General features: G+C 59.7%; 2 protein-coding genes across 3 annotated transcripts; both read left to right on the top strand.

Moving 5' to 3' along the window:
• Positions 1–5,245: 5,245 nt before the first annotated feature.
• Positions 5,246–9,937, top strand: MADCAM1 (mucosal vascular addressin cell adhesion molecule 1). Of its 2 annotated transcripts, none has more exons than XM_027585057.1 (5): positions 5,246–5,687; positions 5,924–6,196; positions 6,622–6,918; positions 8,550–8,924; positions 9,577–9,937. In XM_027585057.1, exons 1-5 carry the CDS (start codon positions 5,627–5,629, stop codon positions 9,684–9,686), a joined length of 1,116 nt encoding a protein of 371 aa, XP_027440858.1. In that variant the 5' UTR covers positions 5,246–5,626; the 3' UTR covers positions 9,687–9,937. The 2 variants fall into 2 exon arrangements, with proteins under 2 accessions (XP_027440858.1, XP_027440857.1); XM_027585056.1 differs by having other exon boundaries at positions 5,247–5,687; positions 6,592–6,918.
• A 1,080-nt stretch (positions 9,938–11,017) lies between these two features.
• Positions 11,018–17,940, top strand: TPGS1 (tubulin polyglutamylase complex subunit 1). The gene is made up of 2 exons (XM_027581713.2): positions 11,018–11,407; positions 17,123–17,940. Exons 1-2 carry the CDS (start codon positions 11,070–11,072, stop codon positions 17,658–17,660), a joined length of 876 nt encoding a protein of 291 aa, XP_027437514.1. The 5' UTR covers positions 11,018–11,069; the 3' UTR covers positions 17,661–17,940.
• Positions 17,941–18,497: the final 557 nt, after the last annotated feature.

The raw sequence follows: 18,497 nt of genomic DNA on the forward strand, positions 1-18,497 counted from the left end.
GGTTAGGTGGAGCAGAGGGGAGCTCCCCACCTCAGGAAAGGACATTTCCATTCGGTGCTCAGAACAGGCCACAAACCCAGCCTGAGGTCAAAGCCCCCTGCTCACTAGAGCACACAGGTCACTTAAATTCTCCAGCAACCATGTGGAAAAAACAGGAAAAAATGTGGCATAAATAGGGGCTCCTGGCTGGCTCAGTGGGTGGAGAGTGCAACTCTTCGTTCTTGGGGTTGTGAGTTCCAGCCCCACACTGGGCGGAGAGGTTACTTAAAAATAAACATCAGGATGCCTGGGTGGCTTAGTCCGTTAAACATCTGCCTTCAGCTCTGTACTTGACAGGGGGTCTGCTTGAGATTCTTTCCCCCTCCCTATCCCTCAGCTCCTCCCCTCCTCACCCCGCGCGCTCTCACGCTGGCGCGTGCTCTCTCTCGAATAAATAAACAAAATCTTTAAAAATAAATAAAATTTAAAAATTAAAAATTAGGGGCGCCTGGGTGGCTCAGTCGGTTAAGCGACTGCCTTCGGCTCAGGTCATGATCCTGGAGTCCCGGGATCGAGTCCCACATCGGGCTCCCTGCTTGGCAGGGAGTCTGCTTCTCCCTCTGACCCTCCTCCCTCTCATGCTCTCTCTCTCTATCTCATTCTCTCTCTCAAATAAATAAATAAAATCTTAATAAAAAAATAAAAATTAATAAAAACTAAAAATTAAATAAAAGTAGATTCACAAACCCAAGTTGTTACAAAGTCACTTTAAGGTTTTCCAGTAAATGAGTTAAGTATCTGCATTTAAGTTGAAATGTTAATTAAAAATTACATTTCAGGTGGTCAGTAGACACACATGGCTGGCAGCTCTGCCCTGGCCTCACCTTGTTGTGTGACCCAGCATCGACACTTCTCCGGCCCAGCTCTCCTGGGGTTGGGCAGCCGGGCTGCTCTAGCACATGGTTGGACACTGGAGAGCAGATCTAGCCCTGGACCTGGTGACCCATGGACAAATCCTTCTGAACTATTTGAATTTATCACCACACATCTGCTTTGGGAGATGGTCTACCTCCTCATAGAAAACCCAAAGATTCATCAACACTGGGTCTGCATTTCTGTGGGGGCATAGCAATGACTACCTCCTCAGATACCACTGGCCCCCACTCCATGACGGCTACAGGGCATGGTCACCTTGGGGTGGCAGAATGGGGAGGGTGCTCAGTCGGGGGAGGACAGAAGAGTGGTTGGATGGGTGGATGGGCGATGGATGATGGACATGTGGACAGGTAGATGGCCAGACGATGGGCAGATGAATGGATGGTTGGGTACGTGGACGGATGGTCAATAAGTGGAAAGATGGATGGACAGGCAGGTGGGTTGATGATGCATGAACATGTCAGTCTCTGGTCAGACTGACAGATGATGACCTCACCCCTGAACTCCACCCTGGTCGGCCCACACCTCCTAGGATCAGTTTGGACGTGTTCTGCCCTCTGCCCTGCAGGTGTCTGGGGGAGTGGTGACCCGCCTGCAGCCCCATCCCCAGGTGTGGGGCAGAACATAATCACCAGCAACCTCGGCCTGTGCCAGGGCCCCACCCTCTACAGCTTTGTCTTCTACCTGATCCACGTGGAGCTAAGCAAAATGGCGGCCCGGGGCCCCGGACAACGCTGCCAGGACCAGCACGGCAAACCCTTCAGACGAGGTCCCGCCCTCCCCCCACCTGTGTCCCACCTGTCGCCCTGCCTGTCTCCAGGGACAGGGACACCACAGTGGCCTCTCTTCTCACTGGACCATCATCCTGGGCCACTCTTCCTCTTTGGCACCTGCCCCATTCTCCTCCAGCTCCTGGTCACCCTTTTGATCCCCCATAGCACAATCACCTGGCCCTGCAGCCCAGGGCCCACAAGAAGCTTGGTGGGGGTCCCCAAGCTGTCCCACAGCCCTTCGGGTGGGGGCCCCATCAGCAAAGAGCCGCTGCTGGAGGGCAGCATAGCCTGACTTAGCAACAGGACCTGAGATCAGGGGTTACACTTCTGGGAGCCCCAGCCTCAGGATGGTAGAGCCAGCACCCTAAAATCAGCTCTCACCAAGATGTGCCTTCCTGCTCCTTGGGGCAGGTGAGGGGCCTGAGGACCCTCAAGGCCCTCACCCTTGCCTGTTCAGCTCATTTAGGGCTACCCCAGCCTGAACCCTCCACCCCTGGTAGGGGACGAGCCACAGTCCCCAGGGATGCTGGGCCCAGCTATGGGGACTTTGAGGGCCACCCTGACCCTACTCCACCACGAAGGGCCTCCATCCAGTCTGTCTGAACCCAGATGTCACAGCCCAAAGCCTCCGACCCCTTGATGCTCATGACAACTTAAATCTCAGGCCCTCAGACCGGCCTCAAGGGGTCAGGCAGTGTGCAGACGCCAGGCTCTGACAGCCCTGGCCACCACCAGTGTGGGGTTCAGCTTCCCAGAGAAAGAGAAGTTGTCTTTTTTTTTAAAGATGTTATTTATTTATATGGGAGAGAGAGAGAGAGTGCAGGGGGGGGCGGGGGCAGAGTGAGAGGGAGAAGCAGACCCCCTGCTGAGCAGGGAGCCCGATGCGGGACTGGATGCAGAACTCAATCCCAGAACCCTGGGATCATGACCTGAGCCAAAGGCAGATGCTTAACCCACTGAGCGAACCAGGCGCCAGAGATAAGTTGTCTTCACAGGCATTTGGTGTTATTTACTTGGGGCTCTGGCCCCCAACCTTGGTGCCCTGGGTGTCATCCCTCCCACCAAGCCCCCTTGGTCTAACTCAGCCAGGCAACTTCAGGGCAATTTCTCCAGCCTTCTAGAGCCTTCTATGGGTATTTATTAAAAGATCATTCACAAAAAATAATAAAGAAAGAAAGAATCATTCACAGCCTCCGTTTCCTTCCCCCCTCCCCCGTCCCGGAGACCCACAGGAGCAGGGAGTGAATGTGGGGTGGGGGGGGAAGGGGGCATGTCCTAGGTAGGGGGTCCTCCAGCGTGAAAGACACTGCTCTTGTGGCCCCAGCCCACCCCAAAGGAAGAGCTGTGAGCCCCCAACTGGCCAGTGGTACCAATGAGTGGAGCTGGCCCAGCCCAGGTGAGAAGGGTGTCCCTGGAGAGAATGAGCACCTCTGGGGGGCTGGGACAAGCTGGCCCCTCCTGGATACCCTCTGAGGAGGCCAGGTCCCCTTCAAACGCTGCTGCTGTCATGGAAGCTTGAGGCCATGATGACAGGTCTTAGGGGGGCTGGGACCCCCGCATGGGAAGGAGGTTTCCTGCTCAGGCCACTGAGGACTTCCTCCTGGGTGGGGACAATGCCGGGAAGGGGAAGGGATCTGCAGGCAAGCACAGCAGGAAGCTCAGGTTGCGGGGGCAGGGGGAGGTAGAGGGATGACCTCAGTCCCCACGGAGGTGGCTGGCTCCATGGGCTCAGTCTCCCAAGTACAAGACCAGATGTCCCAGATGCAGGAAGGACATGTGGTTCCGTCCCTGCTAGTGCTGGCCTTGGGCCCCTCTTCCCAGGCCCCTGCCCCCTCCCTCTTCTGCCACCCTCCCTCCCTCTGTCGCTCTGTTGCCCCTCCCCACCCTAGGTTCCAGCTTTTCCTTACCTCTGCCCAGAACCCTCTGGGTCTGATCCACCCACCTGCCCCCTTTCCTCTGGGCACCCATATCACCAGGTCCTCCATCTGTTCTCTTAGGGTTGTGTGTGTCTTTGAGCATGGAGGTCTGCCATCCGCACGGGTAGAGCATTTGGAGCCTGGAATGAGCACCGTGGAGGACGGGTGATGGATGCGGGAGGCAGAGCCCAGAGCGCTAGGTCCCGCCCTCCAAGGGGCCTTGGCTGGGAGGGAGGCAGGAAGCAGGGTCAGGGGCTGGGAAGAGGCCCATTCACCAGGCCCACTGCCCCCTGCCCGGGTTAAGAGCCCAGCTTCCCGAGAAAGGCCCACACCTCCGGCCTGGGGAGGGCCTCACCTAGGAGTCCACCTTCCTGTGCCGCCCTTCCCGGCACAAGGCTACGGGGGGATGGGACCAAGGAAAACAGGACTCCAAGTTCACACGTGTGGACCCTTGCCTCACCAAGGCCTCAGTTTCCCCCCTCTGCTCCCAGTCCCTCCTCTTGCGCCTCAGTTTCTGCCTCTGGCAATTAAGACATGAAGGAGACCCAGGCACAGAGCTAGTGCAGTTTCACACTTCATGGCCCGGCTGCCCCTCCTTCTTTTCCCAAGCCAGGGAAAGTGAGGCGCCAGCCACACCCTGAGGTCACCCTGAAGCAACCCAGGACCCCTCCATTCTTTTCTTCCAGCATGCATGCTGTGCCTGGGGCCCGGGGTCGTGGGGTGGCAGGGCACAACAGACAAGGTCTACCTCCAGTAAATGGGAAATGAGGTTTTAGCTACATGACTTCACTAAGGGCTACAAGGAAAATGCAGTGGGAGAAAGTGAAATTGAGGTGCGGAGGGGTGAAGCCGGTTGGCAAAGACTCTGAGGAGGCAACATTTGGGCAGAGACCGGACAGGGTGAGTGAGTGCACAGCCATGCCGAGGCCCTGGGGCTTCCCGATCCTGCAAGGCTCCTCTCCTTTATGCCACAGGCAGCCTTGGGTGGTCAGCATGCTCAGAAAGGTGTTCCTAAAACCACTCTGGGTGCTGGGTGGTACATGGCCATGAAGGACAGAGAAATGAGGCCAGGCTGAGGGGCAAGGAGAAAAAGGTGGATGGATTTCTCAGGACTCACTGATGACGGCTGTGAGTGGGCAGCCTGGCCAGAGTCCCTTCCTGGGCTTCCCCTGTAGACCTCCATCCCTGTGTGGAACAGGGCAGGGAGGCAGCCCCTACCCTGAGTTCCCAGGGTCCCAAGAGCCCTAGCGGTTTTACTGAGGAGAGACAAGCTCAGAGGTAGGTGGTGAAGTGTCTCAGCTCCATCAGTCCCAGGAGACCCTCACATCGAAGAGAATGTGACCCCTAGAAGACCCCCATCACCCCCACAAGATCCTCACCCGAGAAGGACTCCTCTTCCAGGAGGTTCCACTCCCAGGAGCCCCACCACCCCCGGGGCACTCCCACCCCAGAGACCCTCACCCGCAGGAGGCCCCACCCCCAGAGCACCCTCTCCCCCAGAAGCCCCCCCACCTCCAGGTGACCCCCCCACCCCAGAGTCTCACCCGCAGGAGGCCCCACCCGAGGAGAACCTGCCCCGCCCCACCCAACTCCGCACTTCCGCGCGAGAAGAAGGCCGCTCTCCGTCGCCCCCGCTCAGCCGCTCCGGGCAGTGGAGGCTGAGATCGCACGGCTGTCGGGGCGGCTGAGGGTGGCGCCAACCCGGGCCTGGTTCCGATTTCCATTCGGTTGACTTGGACCGCCACCCCTCTCCGGCCTCCATCTTCCAATCTTCCCATCCCTCAAAGTGGAGTCCGCTCACACCTTCCCGCCCCGTCTGTTCTGACCTTGGCTGCGGGGTCCCCGCCAACCCTGGCCCCCAGGCCCTGCCTCTCTGTCGCCTCCAGGGTCGAGGGTCAGGGCGGGAAACCCCCTCGGGAAAGCCCCGGGGAGCAGCTGGAGGACGGGGCGGCGGGAAAGAGGCGGGGGCACCGCTATTTAAGGCGCGTCCTGGGAGAACGGAAGACAGAGCCGGGACCGAGCATGGAGCAGGGTCTCGCCCTCCTGTTTCCCGTCTTTCTGGGGCTCCTCCAGCGAGGCCAGGGTGAGCAAGGGAGGGGGCTCCGTTAGGGCAGTGAGTTTAGAAGAGAGGGGAGGGCTGGGACCGAGGGAAGGCTCGCAGCAGGGCGGTGCGGTGGCTCGGGGAAGGTGCGGAGGACCCTACGGTGGGGGGTCTCGGAGGAGGCCGGGCGAAGGGCAGTAGGGAGAAAGCTCAGGCTGGGGGGTCTGGGGCGGGGACCCGCGGCTGGGGGCGGGGCTGAGAGCGCTGTCTGCCCGCAGGTGGGCCCTTGGAGTTGGAGCCCCCAGACCCCGTGGTGGCAGTGTCCTTGGGCGGGTCGCAGCAGCTCACCTGCCGGCTGGCCTGCGCTGACCACAGGACCCCCTCGGTGCAGTGGCGGGGCCTGGACACGAGCCTGGGCGCCGTGCGGTCGGACGCGGGCAGCAGTGTCCTTTACGTGCGCAATGCGTCCCTGTCCGCGGCCGGCACCCGCGTGTGCGTGGGCTCCTGCGGGACTCTCACCTTCCAGCGGACCGTGCAGCTCCTGGTGTTCGGTGAGCTCCCACCCTTCCCCGCCGCCTGTGCACCTTCCGGGCACCCAGCAACCTTGCCTTACCTCCGTACCAATACCACCTTTTCCTGGAGCCTTCCCAGATGGCCCACCCTGCCCCCCAGCTCAAAGGCTGTATCAGCTCCACCTAAGTCACTCTGCCATCCATTTCTTCCCCTCATCACTCCCCCTCCCCCACCTGACCCCCACGCTTTCTGCTCTGGACCTGTCTCCAGTACCTGACATTCTAGACACACAAGCCCTGGCTGCTGGGCCTTCCCCTGACCCCACGCACCAGCAGTCCCCACTCACCCCTTGGCCCCACCCCAAGCCCCCTCCTCAGGGCCCAGTACTGACCCTATGGACTCGGCCCGCCCGGCTCACACCCTCTGTCCACAGCATTCCCAGACCAGCTGACTGTCTCCCCAGTAGCCCTGGTGGCCAAGCAGGACCGAGAAGTGGCCTGCACCGCCCATAACATCACACCTGCCAGCCCCGAGGCCCTCTCCTTGTCCCTGCTCCTGGGGGACCAGGAACTGGAGGGGGTGCAGGCCCTGGGCTGGGATGTGGAGGAGGAGCCCCAGCAGGGCGAGGACCAACTGCTTCGGGTAACAGAGCGCTGGCTGCTGCCCCCACTGGAGAAGACCCCCACCCCACTCACCCTCCACTGCCGGGCAACCATGAAACTACCTGGCCAGAACCTGACCCAACAGCGGGCCATTCCAGGTGAGTCTTCGGGGTTCTGGCCAGCCTGCACTCAGTGCCCCCAGGAAGTAGGTAAAGTCCCCCCGCCCAGCTCCTGTGAGCCTTGAGGAGTGGGGCCCAGGGGCTCTTCTGGAACCCTGCCTCCCTGTGTCCCAGTCTGGATCGGTCACAATACCCACGGCAGCCGGCAGCCGGCAGCCACAGCGGGGGAATGCCGAGCGCCTCCAGCGTGGTACCCCTCATAAGTGCATTCGCCCATGCAGCAGGCTAACTGAGCACCTGCCCTGGGCCGGCCCCCTGAGATCCTGTGCTGCTTTGCCCCCAGTCCTCCAAGGTTTCTACCTCCCTCCGGGTACAAACCAACTCCTCCCATGTCCACAGCGCCATCAACCACCTGCCCTCACCTCCTCCCTCTCTCCCCATCACTCTGCTCCGGCCGCATGAGCCTCCCAGCTGCTCCTGCAACAGGCCAGGCATGGCACTACCCCAGGACCTTTACATATGCTCCACCTCCACTGGGAATGCTCTTCCCCCAGCTCTCTCCATTGCTCCCTCACTCACCTTCCCATGAGCCTTCTCCTGACCTGTCTAAAGGGTCAAAGTATCCTTACTACCTCTTACACATGGATATGTACACACACACATATGCACACACACACACGAGCCGTTTCTCCTATTGTATGTTTTTTGACACCTTTTATCAATATATGGCATCCTGCGTTTTCTGCTCATTTGTCCCATTGTCTGTATCCCCTACTGTTGGCTTCACTGAGAAAGGAATATGTCTTGTTTGTGGCTATGTCCCCAGTGGCTAAAACAGTGCCCAGCGCATAGCAGGTATTCAACACATACATTCTGCATGGATGGATGAAACCACGGTGCCCAGCACAGAGTAGGTGCACAATAACGACTTGCTGAATGAACAAATGAAAACATTTAACTTGGGGCTGAGGACACAGTAGGTGCTCAGTTTGTGTCAGACATTATTAATTTAACAAACATGTCTAATGTGGGACAGGCACTGTCCACATCATGAAGCCCCCAGCAACCTCTCACTAAAGAAGCACAAATTCCTTCTCCAGCAGGGCACCCTGAAACTCATGTTAATGCACTTGGGGTCATCAGGGGTGGGGATGGAGCAAGGGAGCTCCCAGGGGACTGGAAGGGGGGGGCAGGTAGGGTGCGGTGGGAGGCCAGAGAGGCCACTGGATTTGAAAGACATTTCATGGTAGGATGTATAAATCCCCTCCTGGATCCTGTCTCCCCATCTGTACCACAACGAATGGAGCACCCCTTCCCTTCACCAGGGAGCACCTTCCCCTCTCTCCACTTCCCAGTCCTGTAATTTATAAAATCCGGGACTCACCAACCCTGCACTCTGATCACTCTCCATGGCAACCCCCAGGATGGATGGCTCTCACCCCCTATACAGTTGAGGAAACTGAGATGCAGACGTTCAGAAGCTCACTCAGAGTGGGGAGGGGACCAAGACAGAACCTGACCCTGCTCCTACCCACTGGGATACCCTTCGATCTGCCCAAGTGGCCCAGGATGGGGCTTCAGCGGTTCTGGTCCAACCCTGTGGTCTAAACGGAGAGACAGGCAGAAGAGGGAGCCTGGGGCAGGAGAAAAACCATCACCCTGTTTTCCAGTCCTGCACAGGCTGACCTCCCCGGAGCCCCCTGTCACGACCTCCGCCGAGGCCACCCCAGAGCTGAGCTCCACCCACAGCTCCGAGAATCCAGGACCCCCACCCGGGAACAGTTCCACCAGGCTCTGCCACCCTGAGATCCGCCAGTCACCAGCAGCAGGGGGTCTGGACCTACTTTGTGAGGCTGTCTGTGGCCCTGGTGTGGCAGTGGGCTGGACCCAGGCCCCCGGGGGTCTAGAAGCTTACCAGAGGTGGGAGGCTGGGGCCCAGGCTTGGCTGAGCGTGCCCCGGGCCGGCTGCAGCCTTGAAGGCTGGTTTCGGTGTCGCCTGGACCCAGGGGGACAGATGGCCAGCCTGTACCTGGTCCCGGAAATCTGTGAGTTCTGGGGGCTAGGGAGGGGTCCGGGGGAGCCTCAGAGGGAGGGAAGCCTGGCATCAAGACCTCAGACAAGGGATGGGCCTGCCCAGCTTCAGTCTCCCCAGTTGTCCAGTGGGCTTCCCTAATGGTGGAAGATTCCAGTTACTTGGCACTGTGAGGACTGCTAATTTCAGAAACTCTAGATTTCAGAGCACTCTGTAAACTCTAACCTGTACAGCCCACAACAGTCTGTAGGATAGAAATAGAATAGAGCCACTTAGGTAATTTCAAATTCTCCAGTAGCCATATTTAGAAATATAAATGAAACACTTTACATTCTTTCCTTTTTTTTTAACTAAGTCTTCAAAATGTGGTGTGTAATTACACTAACAGCACGTTGCATTTGGACGAGCCATATTTCAAACAGGCATGGTGGGCAGCCAACTCACTTCCAACCATAAGGTCCTACGTACCTTTCAAAAGATCCACTCCAGAAGTCCTTTGGATATTTCAGCAGTTTTTGTACACTTCAAATGACACTCTAAACCATGGAGTCTTTTGCAAAATCTCAGGGAACTCAGTAAATGTGGAAGCCCCTAGCAGATTCTGCTGAGCTTCTCCCCCACACCTGCAAAGAGGTGCTCAGGACTCCTGATGCTTCCTTCTCCAGGCTCCCAGACAACACCCCCAGCTCTGTGGACGGGCAGCTTGGTGCTGGGGCTGCTCTTCTTGGTGTTCCTCACCTATCGCCTGTGGAAACGCTGCAGGCCCGCCCAGTGACAACCAAGCCCATCAGCTCCTCTGGGCCCCCTGCCCCACCTGGACGGATTGAGGGGGACTGGCCTGCCTTTCCTTCCACACAGTTGCAACCAGAGGACAATTGCAGGGTTCTGGACCTACATGGTTGAGAGCTGACCATTAGCCCCTTATCCTGATGGCCAGCATCTGAGTTTCCCCTCAGTGGAGCCCCTGAGGACCCCCCCCCCCGCCGCAATGGTCCAGAGCTGGAGAATAAAGAGCATCTGGTCTGACCTCAGTGGTTTCTGCGGTGTTACAAGGATGCTGGAATCTTCCACACAGCTCCAGCTACCCTCTGCACTGGGAGACGCCCCCAAGAGATGAGGATGGACAGGACCCCCAACCCCTACTTGGCCAGGGCTGGGGGAAAAGGAGCAACAGGGAGCGTGGGTTCTGCCTGGGGTGGGGAGAGCACAGCTTGTACCTTTCCCCGGATGGGGGTACAGCTAAGGAATAACTAGAAGTCCTCAAAAGAAGTGGGGAAAGTTGGGGGGGTGGACAAAAGACACAGAAGTGGCTTGTTAAAGGAAAGTTTCTCTCTCTTGGGGTGGCTTGAGAGCTAAGTCGGTGGGGTGGGGGAGAGGCGAGGAGGAGTCTGGGAACCAGATCGGCAGAGGAAAGCTGGGGATTCCGCGGCGGGCACTGGGGCGCTGGGGGAGAGTTCAGAACTGCAGAAGCCGTGGTGTGAGAGAGCCCTCTGGCGGTGAGGAAAGGTAACAGCATGGCACGGGGAGCGGGGACCTCGGTGGTCCACTCGTTCGGCGAGCCGTGACAACCCACAGCACACCCCTCACTCAGCCTGGCGGGTGGCTGGCGGGGCAGAGGAGCCCTCTCCCCACGGGGTGATCCACGAACTCAGACGGAGACTGCACGGGGCTGAAGGCCAGACTGGGCACAAAGGCTCGAGGAAAATCAGAAGGCTGGGCAGGGTCGGCGCTCAGTCCCGGAGCTGGAACGATCCCCGCGCATGCGCCGCCTGGCTCCCCAGCTAACCGAGGAGCCTGGTTGCTAGGGGACCATGCTAATGAGGGACTCGTCCATCACCATCGGCTTCAGGCCAAACACCATGCCCTTCCTAGAGAGCCATTTTGGAGTCTGGCAAAATTCAGGTTCCGGGACTAAACTTGGAAAGCTAACCAAGCACACGCAAAGAGGAACAGGAGGAAGAATGCCAGTTAGAGCCTGCGGGGGGGGGGGGGGGGGGGGGGGGGGCCGGGGGGCGGGGGCGGGTAGCCCGGTCTAGTTATTTGTCAGAGTCTCCAGCGGAATCCGGGCGCCCTCTGCCCTTAACCAAGATGGCCGCCCCGAGGCGCCAGCGCACTGTGGAATACGGCGGCGCTTCCGGTCCCGTTGCCCTCAACGAAGATGGCGGCAGTGGAGAAGCGGCGGCCGGCCGTGGCTCCGGCGGCCAGTTTTGCCGACAGCAGCCGGCCGGCGGCGTCCCGAGCAGCAGCAACGGCCGAGAGTGAGGAGGACTTCCTGCGGCAGGTCGGCGTGACGGAGATGCTGCGCGCGGCCCTGCTGAAGGTGCTGGAGGCGCGGCCCGAGGAGCCGATCGCCTTCCTGGCGCACTACTTCGAGAACATGGGCCTGCGCTCGCCTGCAAACGGCGGCGCCGGGGAGCCCCCAGGCCAGCTCCTGCTGCAGCAGCAGCGCCTGGGCCGCGCTCTGTGGCACCTTCGCCTGGCTCACCACTCCCAGAGGTGCGGGGCCGGGCCGGGGCGGGGCGGGGCGGGGCCGCTGCGGACCTGGAGCCCCAGCGTGCTGCCCGCGGGCATGCTGGGCGCTGTAGTCCGCACGCCTCCTGGCGCGGGGTAGACCCGGACCGCGGGGGGTCCCTGTACTTCTGGCCAGCTCTGTCTTTTGTGATGCCTTTCTGCAGGTGCTGAGTTTCCCCTTGCAGCCCACCCCACTTTTAAAAGCCACGGGGCCCAGAGAGGACCCAAAGTCACAGACCTAGTCCTCCGAGCCAGGTCCTTCCAAACTAGGTTTTTCTTTAAATACCTTGTTACTGGCGGCGTTGCAACCCCATCCATTAAGCCAGAAAGGGGATATTTACAGGGCTGAGAACAACTCAGTCACCCGAGGCCCGTACCCCCGGAGGCAGCGCCCAGCGGGCAGGAGGGGTGTCCAGAAAGAGGCCTGCTTCACGCACAGGGAAAGGGGCTGCGGGCCCGAGGCGGGCAGGTGCACTGGCCTGGAGGCCATAAAGCTGCCGTGTGGGACCCACAGGCTCCTCAGCCTTCCCGTGGCTGAAGCACGGCGGGAGGGTGGGGATGGCGCCTGCCCCCCTACACGTGCCTCCCCCCCCCCCCCCCCGCCAACAGTTCTGAGCCCACGAAAGGTGATTGAGGAATATGTATTGAATGAATGGTCCACATCAGATGGATCGAGGAGCGTTCTGAATGCAACATCAGCCAGGTGAGGTCATGACTGGATGTGGGTAGGCTGGGCCTTGGCTGGTGGGGAGGGGTCCCTGGAAGCAGAACCTGAGGCAAGCGTTCGTGTGTGGGTAATGTTATAAGGGAGTGCTCCCAGAGAACCCAGGAAGGGAGAGGAAACCAAGGAAGGGAACATTCCAGCCTGATCACCAGGGGATTCCCCCCTGTGCTTCCAGCACCTGCCCACCTTTCGGCAGCCCTCCCAAGAGAGTCACAGTACAGGCCGTAAGAACAGCACTGGGAAGCTGGGGAGGGATCTCAGGTATGGGAAGGGGTGTGGAGGGTGGGAATCTGAGCAGAGCATCCATGTGCGCTGAAGGTCGAGCTGCTGGGTTCGCAGGGGCAAGGGTGGGAAAGAAGTATGCAGAGACAGTCCTAGGTCGTCCATGGGGCTGTCCACTGAGATGGGGGGTCGCTGATTTGGGGCAAGTGTCCAGGGTTGCTTGGGGACTCTTAAGTCGGGCGGCTGGGAGAACCTTGCAGTTGGAGGGTGGACAGGTGGCTCTGCAAGTGGGACAGGAAGTTGTCAGCCAGGAGGGGTTGTGAAGGCCTCAGGAGAACCGAGAAAAGCCCGGGACCCAGCCCTGAGGAGCCCCAGCCTCAGAGAACCCACAAAAAAGCATGATCAGGCCAACCAGACATGAAGGAGGGAACTAGAAGAGAATGGCATCATGGAACATCTTCCAAAGGGGAAAAGTCGTCAGTGGCTGGGCCGCCATGTACCGTTGTTCAGGCCAAGCACTGCACGAGCCACTCACCTATAGACAGTCACAAATGGAGATATGTCTATGAGGGCTTTTTGCAGTTTCTTCCTAATCCACACAGAGGCACCCTGTGGGCTGCCGCAGTCCTGTATCCAATGGCCCATAGATGAGGGCTGACAAGTGTCTGTTGGATTTAGGGCTGTAATTATGTCCTGTGGCAGCTGTAACAAATTATCACGAGCTTGGTGGCTTAAAACAACAGAAATGTGGGGCACCTGGCTGACTGGGTTGGTAGAGGGTGCGACTCTTGATCTCAGTGTTGTAAGTTCAAGCCCCACGTTGTGTGTAGAAATTACTTAAAAATCTTTAAAAAGGTGGGGGGGGGAAGAAATTTATTCTCTCGCAGTTCTGGAGGCTGAAAGTCTGAGATCAAGCTATCACAAGGCTGCCCTCCCTCCGGGGGCTCCAGGGTTGGGTCCCTCCTGCCTCTCCCAGCTCCTGGGGTCTCCAGATGTCCCTCGGCGTGCGGCCGCATCACTCCAGTGCCTGCCTGTGTCCTCCTCTGTGTCTCTGTGTCTTCTTCTTTCTCTTCTAAGGACTCTTGGATTTAGGGCTACCTCATCACATCTCCAGATCCTGAACAGATTACATCTGCAAAGACCCTATTTCCAAATAAGGTCACCCTCACAGGTTCCAGATAGACATGCATCTTGGGGGGGGACTCGGCTCACTGCACTGCAGGGGTGTTGGAGCCGTGGGTTGGAGGCACTTTGGAGCTGGAGGGGCACAGAGAGTGGAGTGAATAGGGGAGTGGCGGGCGCCACCTGCTCTCCCCAGAGACGGAGCCAGTGGCTGGCTCAGAAGACAGAGTCCCCGTCAGGAGCCCCTGGACCTAGCCTGAGGGGCCAAAAGCGGAAGCCAGGCCAGGCAAGTGCCAGTGTGGAAAGCAGGTGTCCCGTCTGACGTGGAGTGGCTGACTGGGCCACCTTGGAGCTGTTCTTGAGGGCCTCATCAGCATGAAAGATTTGGGGAGAAGTCATCCACAATTCCTTTTCTCTGTTTTGTGCGGATCACAAGTGTTGGTCTCCGGGAGGGACTGGAGATGGTGGCCGCAGGTGCAATCGACCCTGCCAGCCTCAAGGCCCCAAGGGCACAAAAACCATGTTTGTGGGACTTGCTGAGGGCTGCATGGTCACTAAGGGGTGGATACAGAGTCCGATCTGGACAGTGTGGCCCCCTCACCCCCAAGGCCTCTGAGCTGCCACGATGCTAGTAGTAACAGCCAGAGTGCCCTTCCTGCAGGCCCCCCTGACCTGGGAAAACCTTCGAAAGGGCATCCCCAAGTCCAGGTTCCTCAGCTCAGTCTCTGGGCCAGGCCCTCCTGGGCACTGTAGGGTGTTGAGCAGCCTCCTTGGCCCCCACCTGCCCCCCAAGTGATAACACCCAAAAGTGCCCCCAGATCTCACCAAGAGTCACCCCCATGGAGAACCCCTGGTCTAAAGTGAAATGTTTCCATGTCTCCAGAAATATGCTATACACTCTCACATAGGTATTATTTAAGCAATGCTCACTCTAGTGCTCTGGGTAGGAGCTGATAGGGTGGAGCCCTCCGTGCCCAGTCCCCGCGTCACCAACAGGGAAGCCAAGTCCCAGAGCCCGGCGATCCCGCGGACGGAGCAGGTGCTCCCTGGTGGCCGCTGGGAACTGTGTGCGGGTCCCTGGGAGCTGCAGACCCGCGGCCAGCAGCCTAGAGGTTGGATGTCACCTTCCTCGGTGCCTTTCCTGTCAGCTCTGATCTTGTAGGGCTGTGATCACTCCTCTGTGTGTCTTCCTGCCCCATGAGGCCAGGACTGTAAGACAAACAGCGTGTGGGCAGCCCACTGAGTCCCGCCCTGGTCACAGCTAACGATGAGTGCAGGAGGGACCCCTCCACATGCCAGGCCCTGTTTTAAGTACTTGGCTCATGAGAACCCTGAGAGGCAGGGATGGGGACCCTCGCTCTCCAGTGATCAGAACTCAAGCGTAGGTCCAGGTGGGGTCCAGGGACAGAGCTATGCTCCCAGAAGGCGCTCGGTGAACATGGGAACCAAACGGCACGGGGGTCTTGCCCGCCAGGCCCCAGCCTCTAGAGAGGAGGGAATTTGCTCACCTGGAGGGCAGACCAGGTTGCTGGAGAAGAGGCATCGTGGTCCAGAGTTGGATGAATCGTGGACCATGTTTGTATCAGGACAGCTGTGTCACGTGGCAGTAACAGCTCTGAGACCTCGGTGGCCCCAACACAAAGGACTGCTTCCAGAAGCACGAGGCAGAGGCCGAGGGGGCTGCACTCACACACGCACTGGGAGTTTACCCAAGCATGGCAATGGGGAGTGGATGCCAGGGACTCACTGTAGCTCTCACAACTTGCCTCGGAAGTGGACCACGTGTGGCTTCCACGCCCATCTCTTGGCGGAACCAACTCCTGTGGCTCATCCTCACTTCAGAGGGGTGGCCAGCCTTCAGGAGGCCCCCCAGTCCTCACCTCCCACATCAGATGGGGCCGACCTGCACCCCCATCGGGAATGGCGGCATGGTGGGCGGTGGCCTCTGTGTCCCATCCTGGGGCACAGCCGTTGTGTGGGGAGGGCTCTGGAGACACCATGGGCTTGGGATGGAGGCCCAGGCGTCCGCGCCTTCAGAGGATGGGCAGACCCTGAGCCACTGCCTCGGTGGTCTATCAACGTCTGCTGCCATCTTAGGCCGCTGGGTTTGGGGTGATTTGTTACGCAGGATGGGTAGTTGACAGAGCACTAGTGACCGCCGCGTGTTCACAGCAGACCTCCCCGCTTCCTGGTGAAGGGAATTAACGTTCAGAGTTCCTGCAGAGAGTTGGTTTGAGGCATCAGCCAGATACTGCAGGTGACGGGGGAGATAGCAGGAAGGAGCGCCCGAGGAGCTGCCCAGCTCTGGTCTCACTGACCACCAGTCCCAGCACATTGCAAGGGCCCAACGAATGAGAAGAAAAAGGGGTTTATAGCCAGACGGACTGAGAGCTGAGTCCCAGCTGGGAGGGAGACACCCGCAGGCTACTGTTCTTATATCTCTGGGCCACGGTTTCCTCCTCTGATGCACAGAGCTCGCTGGGTCAGCACATGCATCCATAAGCCCCACACAGACTGGACATCTGCAGTGTGCTAGCCCGCGTGTACCGGGCTCAACTGCTTGCTGGCCCACGGAAAGGTGAGACAGTGTGCCCAGGTCACACAGGAGGTGAATGGAGCCACATGGGCCTTCCTTCACCGTGGAGCCGAGCTCCCAGAAAGGATTGGCTCACCCCCTCCTCTCTGGGACCCTTGGCCCGACCGTGAGCCCCCAATGAGCCTCACTACCTATTGGTCATGGTGGAAATGCTAAAGGGCCACCAGCCGTGCTAGTGCTGGGCTACCAGCCACCCAGGCTCACCCTGCAGCCCACACTTAACCACCATGCTCCCCAAATCTGCTCGTGAAGCTCACAGCACAGCCAGGCCATGTAGTAGAGCCTCGGGCTCTTCTTGGGCAAAGAATCATGCGTGCCTCATAGCAGATAGCAAGGAAGGCAGACTTTCCCATAGAAGAACAGGTCGTATTTTCGGTTTTGTGGGTCAATCCCTGTTGCAACCATTCGGCTCTGCCTTTGCAGCAGGAAAGCAACCCTGAGCGGCATGTCAGTGCCGGATAAGACCGTGTGCCAATAAAACTTTATTTACAAACCAGGCAGTGGGCCGGATATGACCCATGGGTGTAGTTTGCTGACTCCCGGCCAGTGTGAAATGAGTTAATGCACATTAAATGCCAGGAGTGACCACCCCATAAGTGTGAGTGGCATGGTTGGGGGGCAGTGGGAGAGCCCCGTGGGGCAATGCCCACTGGCCAACTCAGCAGATGTTTATAGAGCACCTGCTGTGTGCAGGCCATGTTCTAGGCACTGGGGGCTGTACATAAACTCCCTGATGTGTGCTCCTGGGCTGACGTTCTGAAGGACATGAAACTTCATCCTGAGGACATCTTACACTAAAATGGCGGTAACTGCCGTGAAGAAAAAGAGAGGAGGCGGGGGTGGGGGTGGCATTGAAAAGGTGACACTTGAGCAAAGACTGGGAGGAGCTGGAGGAGCCATGGGGAGACCTGGGGGAAGGGCACTCCAGGCAAAGGACACAGCCTGTGCAAGGGCCCTGGGGCTGGCGGACGGGCGAGGGGGCCGTGGGCTGTGCGGGGCTCTGCCCATATGGCTCAACGCTCCCGTCCTCCTACAGGACGGCCTTCAACAACAACGTCAGCGTGGCCTATGAGTGCCTGAGCGCCAGTGGGCGCAAGAAGAAGCCGGGGCTGGACGGGCGCACCTACAGTGAGCTTCTCAAACGCATCTGCCGGGACGGGGAAGCCCCTGAGGAGGTCGTGGCGCCGCTGCTGCACAAGATCCAGTGCCGGGACCACGAGGCCGTGCCGCTGGACGTGTTCCGCGCCGGCATGCTCACCTGCTTCGTGCTGCTGGAGTTCGTGGCACGGGCCAGCGCCCTCTACCAGCTGCTGGAGGACCCCGCCCTGGCTGTGGCCGACCGACGCGTGGGCCAGGCGGTGCTGGACACCCTGGAGGGGGCCCTGCAGGCCAGCGATGGAGGTGCTGTGCCCGCCCGCTACCTGGAGGCTGGCTCACGCCTGGGCCCCGACAGCCTGGCACTGGCCATGGACCGCGCCCTGGTGGCTCGGCGGCCCAGCTCCCCGATGACCCGGGAGGAGTTCCTGGAGAAGGCTGCTGCTCTCTTCATCGCCAAGGTCAAGCCGGTGGCCTGAGCGTCCCCACCCCCGTCCCCCACACACCTTGCCTGCCCCTCCTCCACCTACACAGCTGGGGGTGGTAGCCACCTGCTCCTGGGCAGAACACGGGTCTGGGACCAGGACTGGACAGTCCCTGCATGCAGGGGGGTCCTCCCCACACCCACCTTCCGACCTGGAATCATGCCCCGGTCCCTTTAGAGGGGAAGCCAGGGGTCCCAGGAAGTGGGCACACCCTCCCCGCACCCCCGCAAAGGGCCCTCTCTCCTCGGAGTAATAAAGTCTGTTCTCCAGGCTGACCTGGAGTGTGTGTCTGCTCCCCTACCCCATCCCCCACCCCATCCCCTGTCTGCTCCCCTACCCCAACCCCCACCCCATCCCCCACCCCGTCCCGTGTCTGCTCCCCCACCCCATCCCCTACCCCATCCCCCACCCCATCCCGTGTCTGCTCCCCCACCCCGTCCCGTGTCTGCTCCCCACCCCATCCCGTGTCTGCTCCCCCACCCCATCCCCTGTCTGCTCCCCTACCCCATCCCCCACCCCATCCCCTGTCTGCTTCCCTACCCCATCCCCTACCCCATCCCCCACCCCATCCCGTGTCTGCTCCCCCACCCCGTCCCGTGTCTGCTCCCGACCCCGTCTGTGTCTGCTCCCCACCCCGTCCCGTGTCTGCTCCCCACCCTGTCCCGTGTCTGCTCCCCGCCCCCCGTCGTGTCTGCTCCCCACCCCGTCCCGTGTCTGCAGAAATGCTTCTCCGCTCCAGCCTCAGCTGCCCCTCCCCCTCAGTGCTGCTTGGGGACAAGCCTGGCCACCTGGAAATGCCAAGGCACCCCTGGACTCCACTTTATGGAAGCC

Source organism: Zalophus californianus, chromosome 1 (genome assembly GCF_009762305.2).
Source record: "Zalophus californianus isolate mZalCal1 chromosome 1, mZalCal1.pri.v2, whole genome shotgun sequence".
Classification (NCBI taxonomy): Eukaryota; Metazoa; Chordata; class Mammalia; order Carnivora; family Otariidae; genus Zalophus; species Zalophus californianus.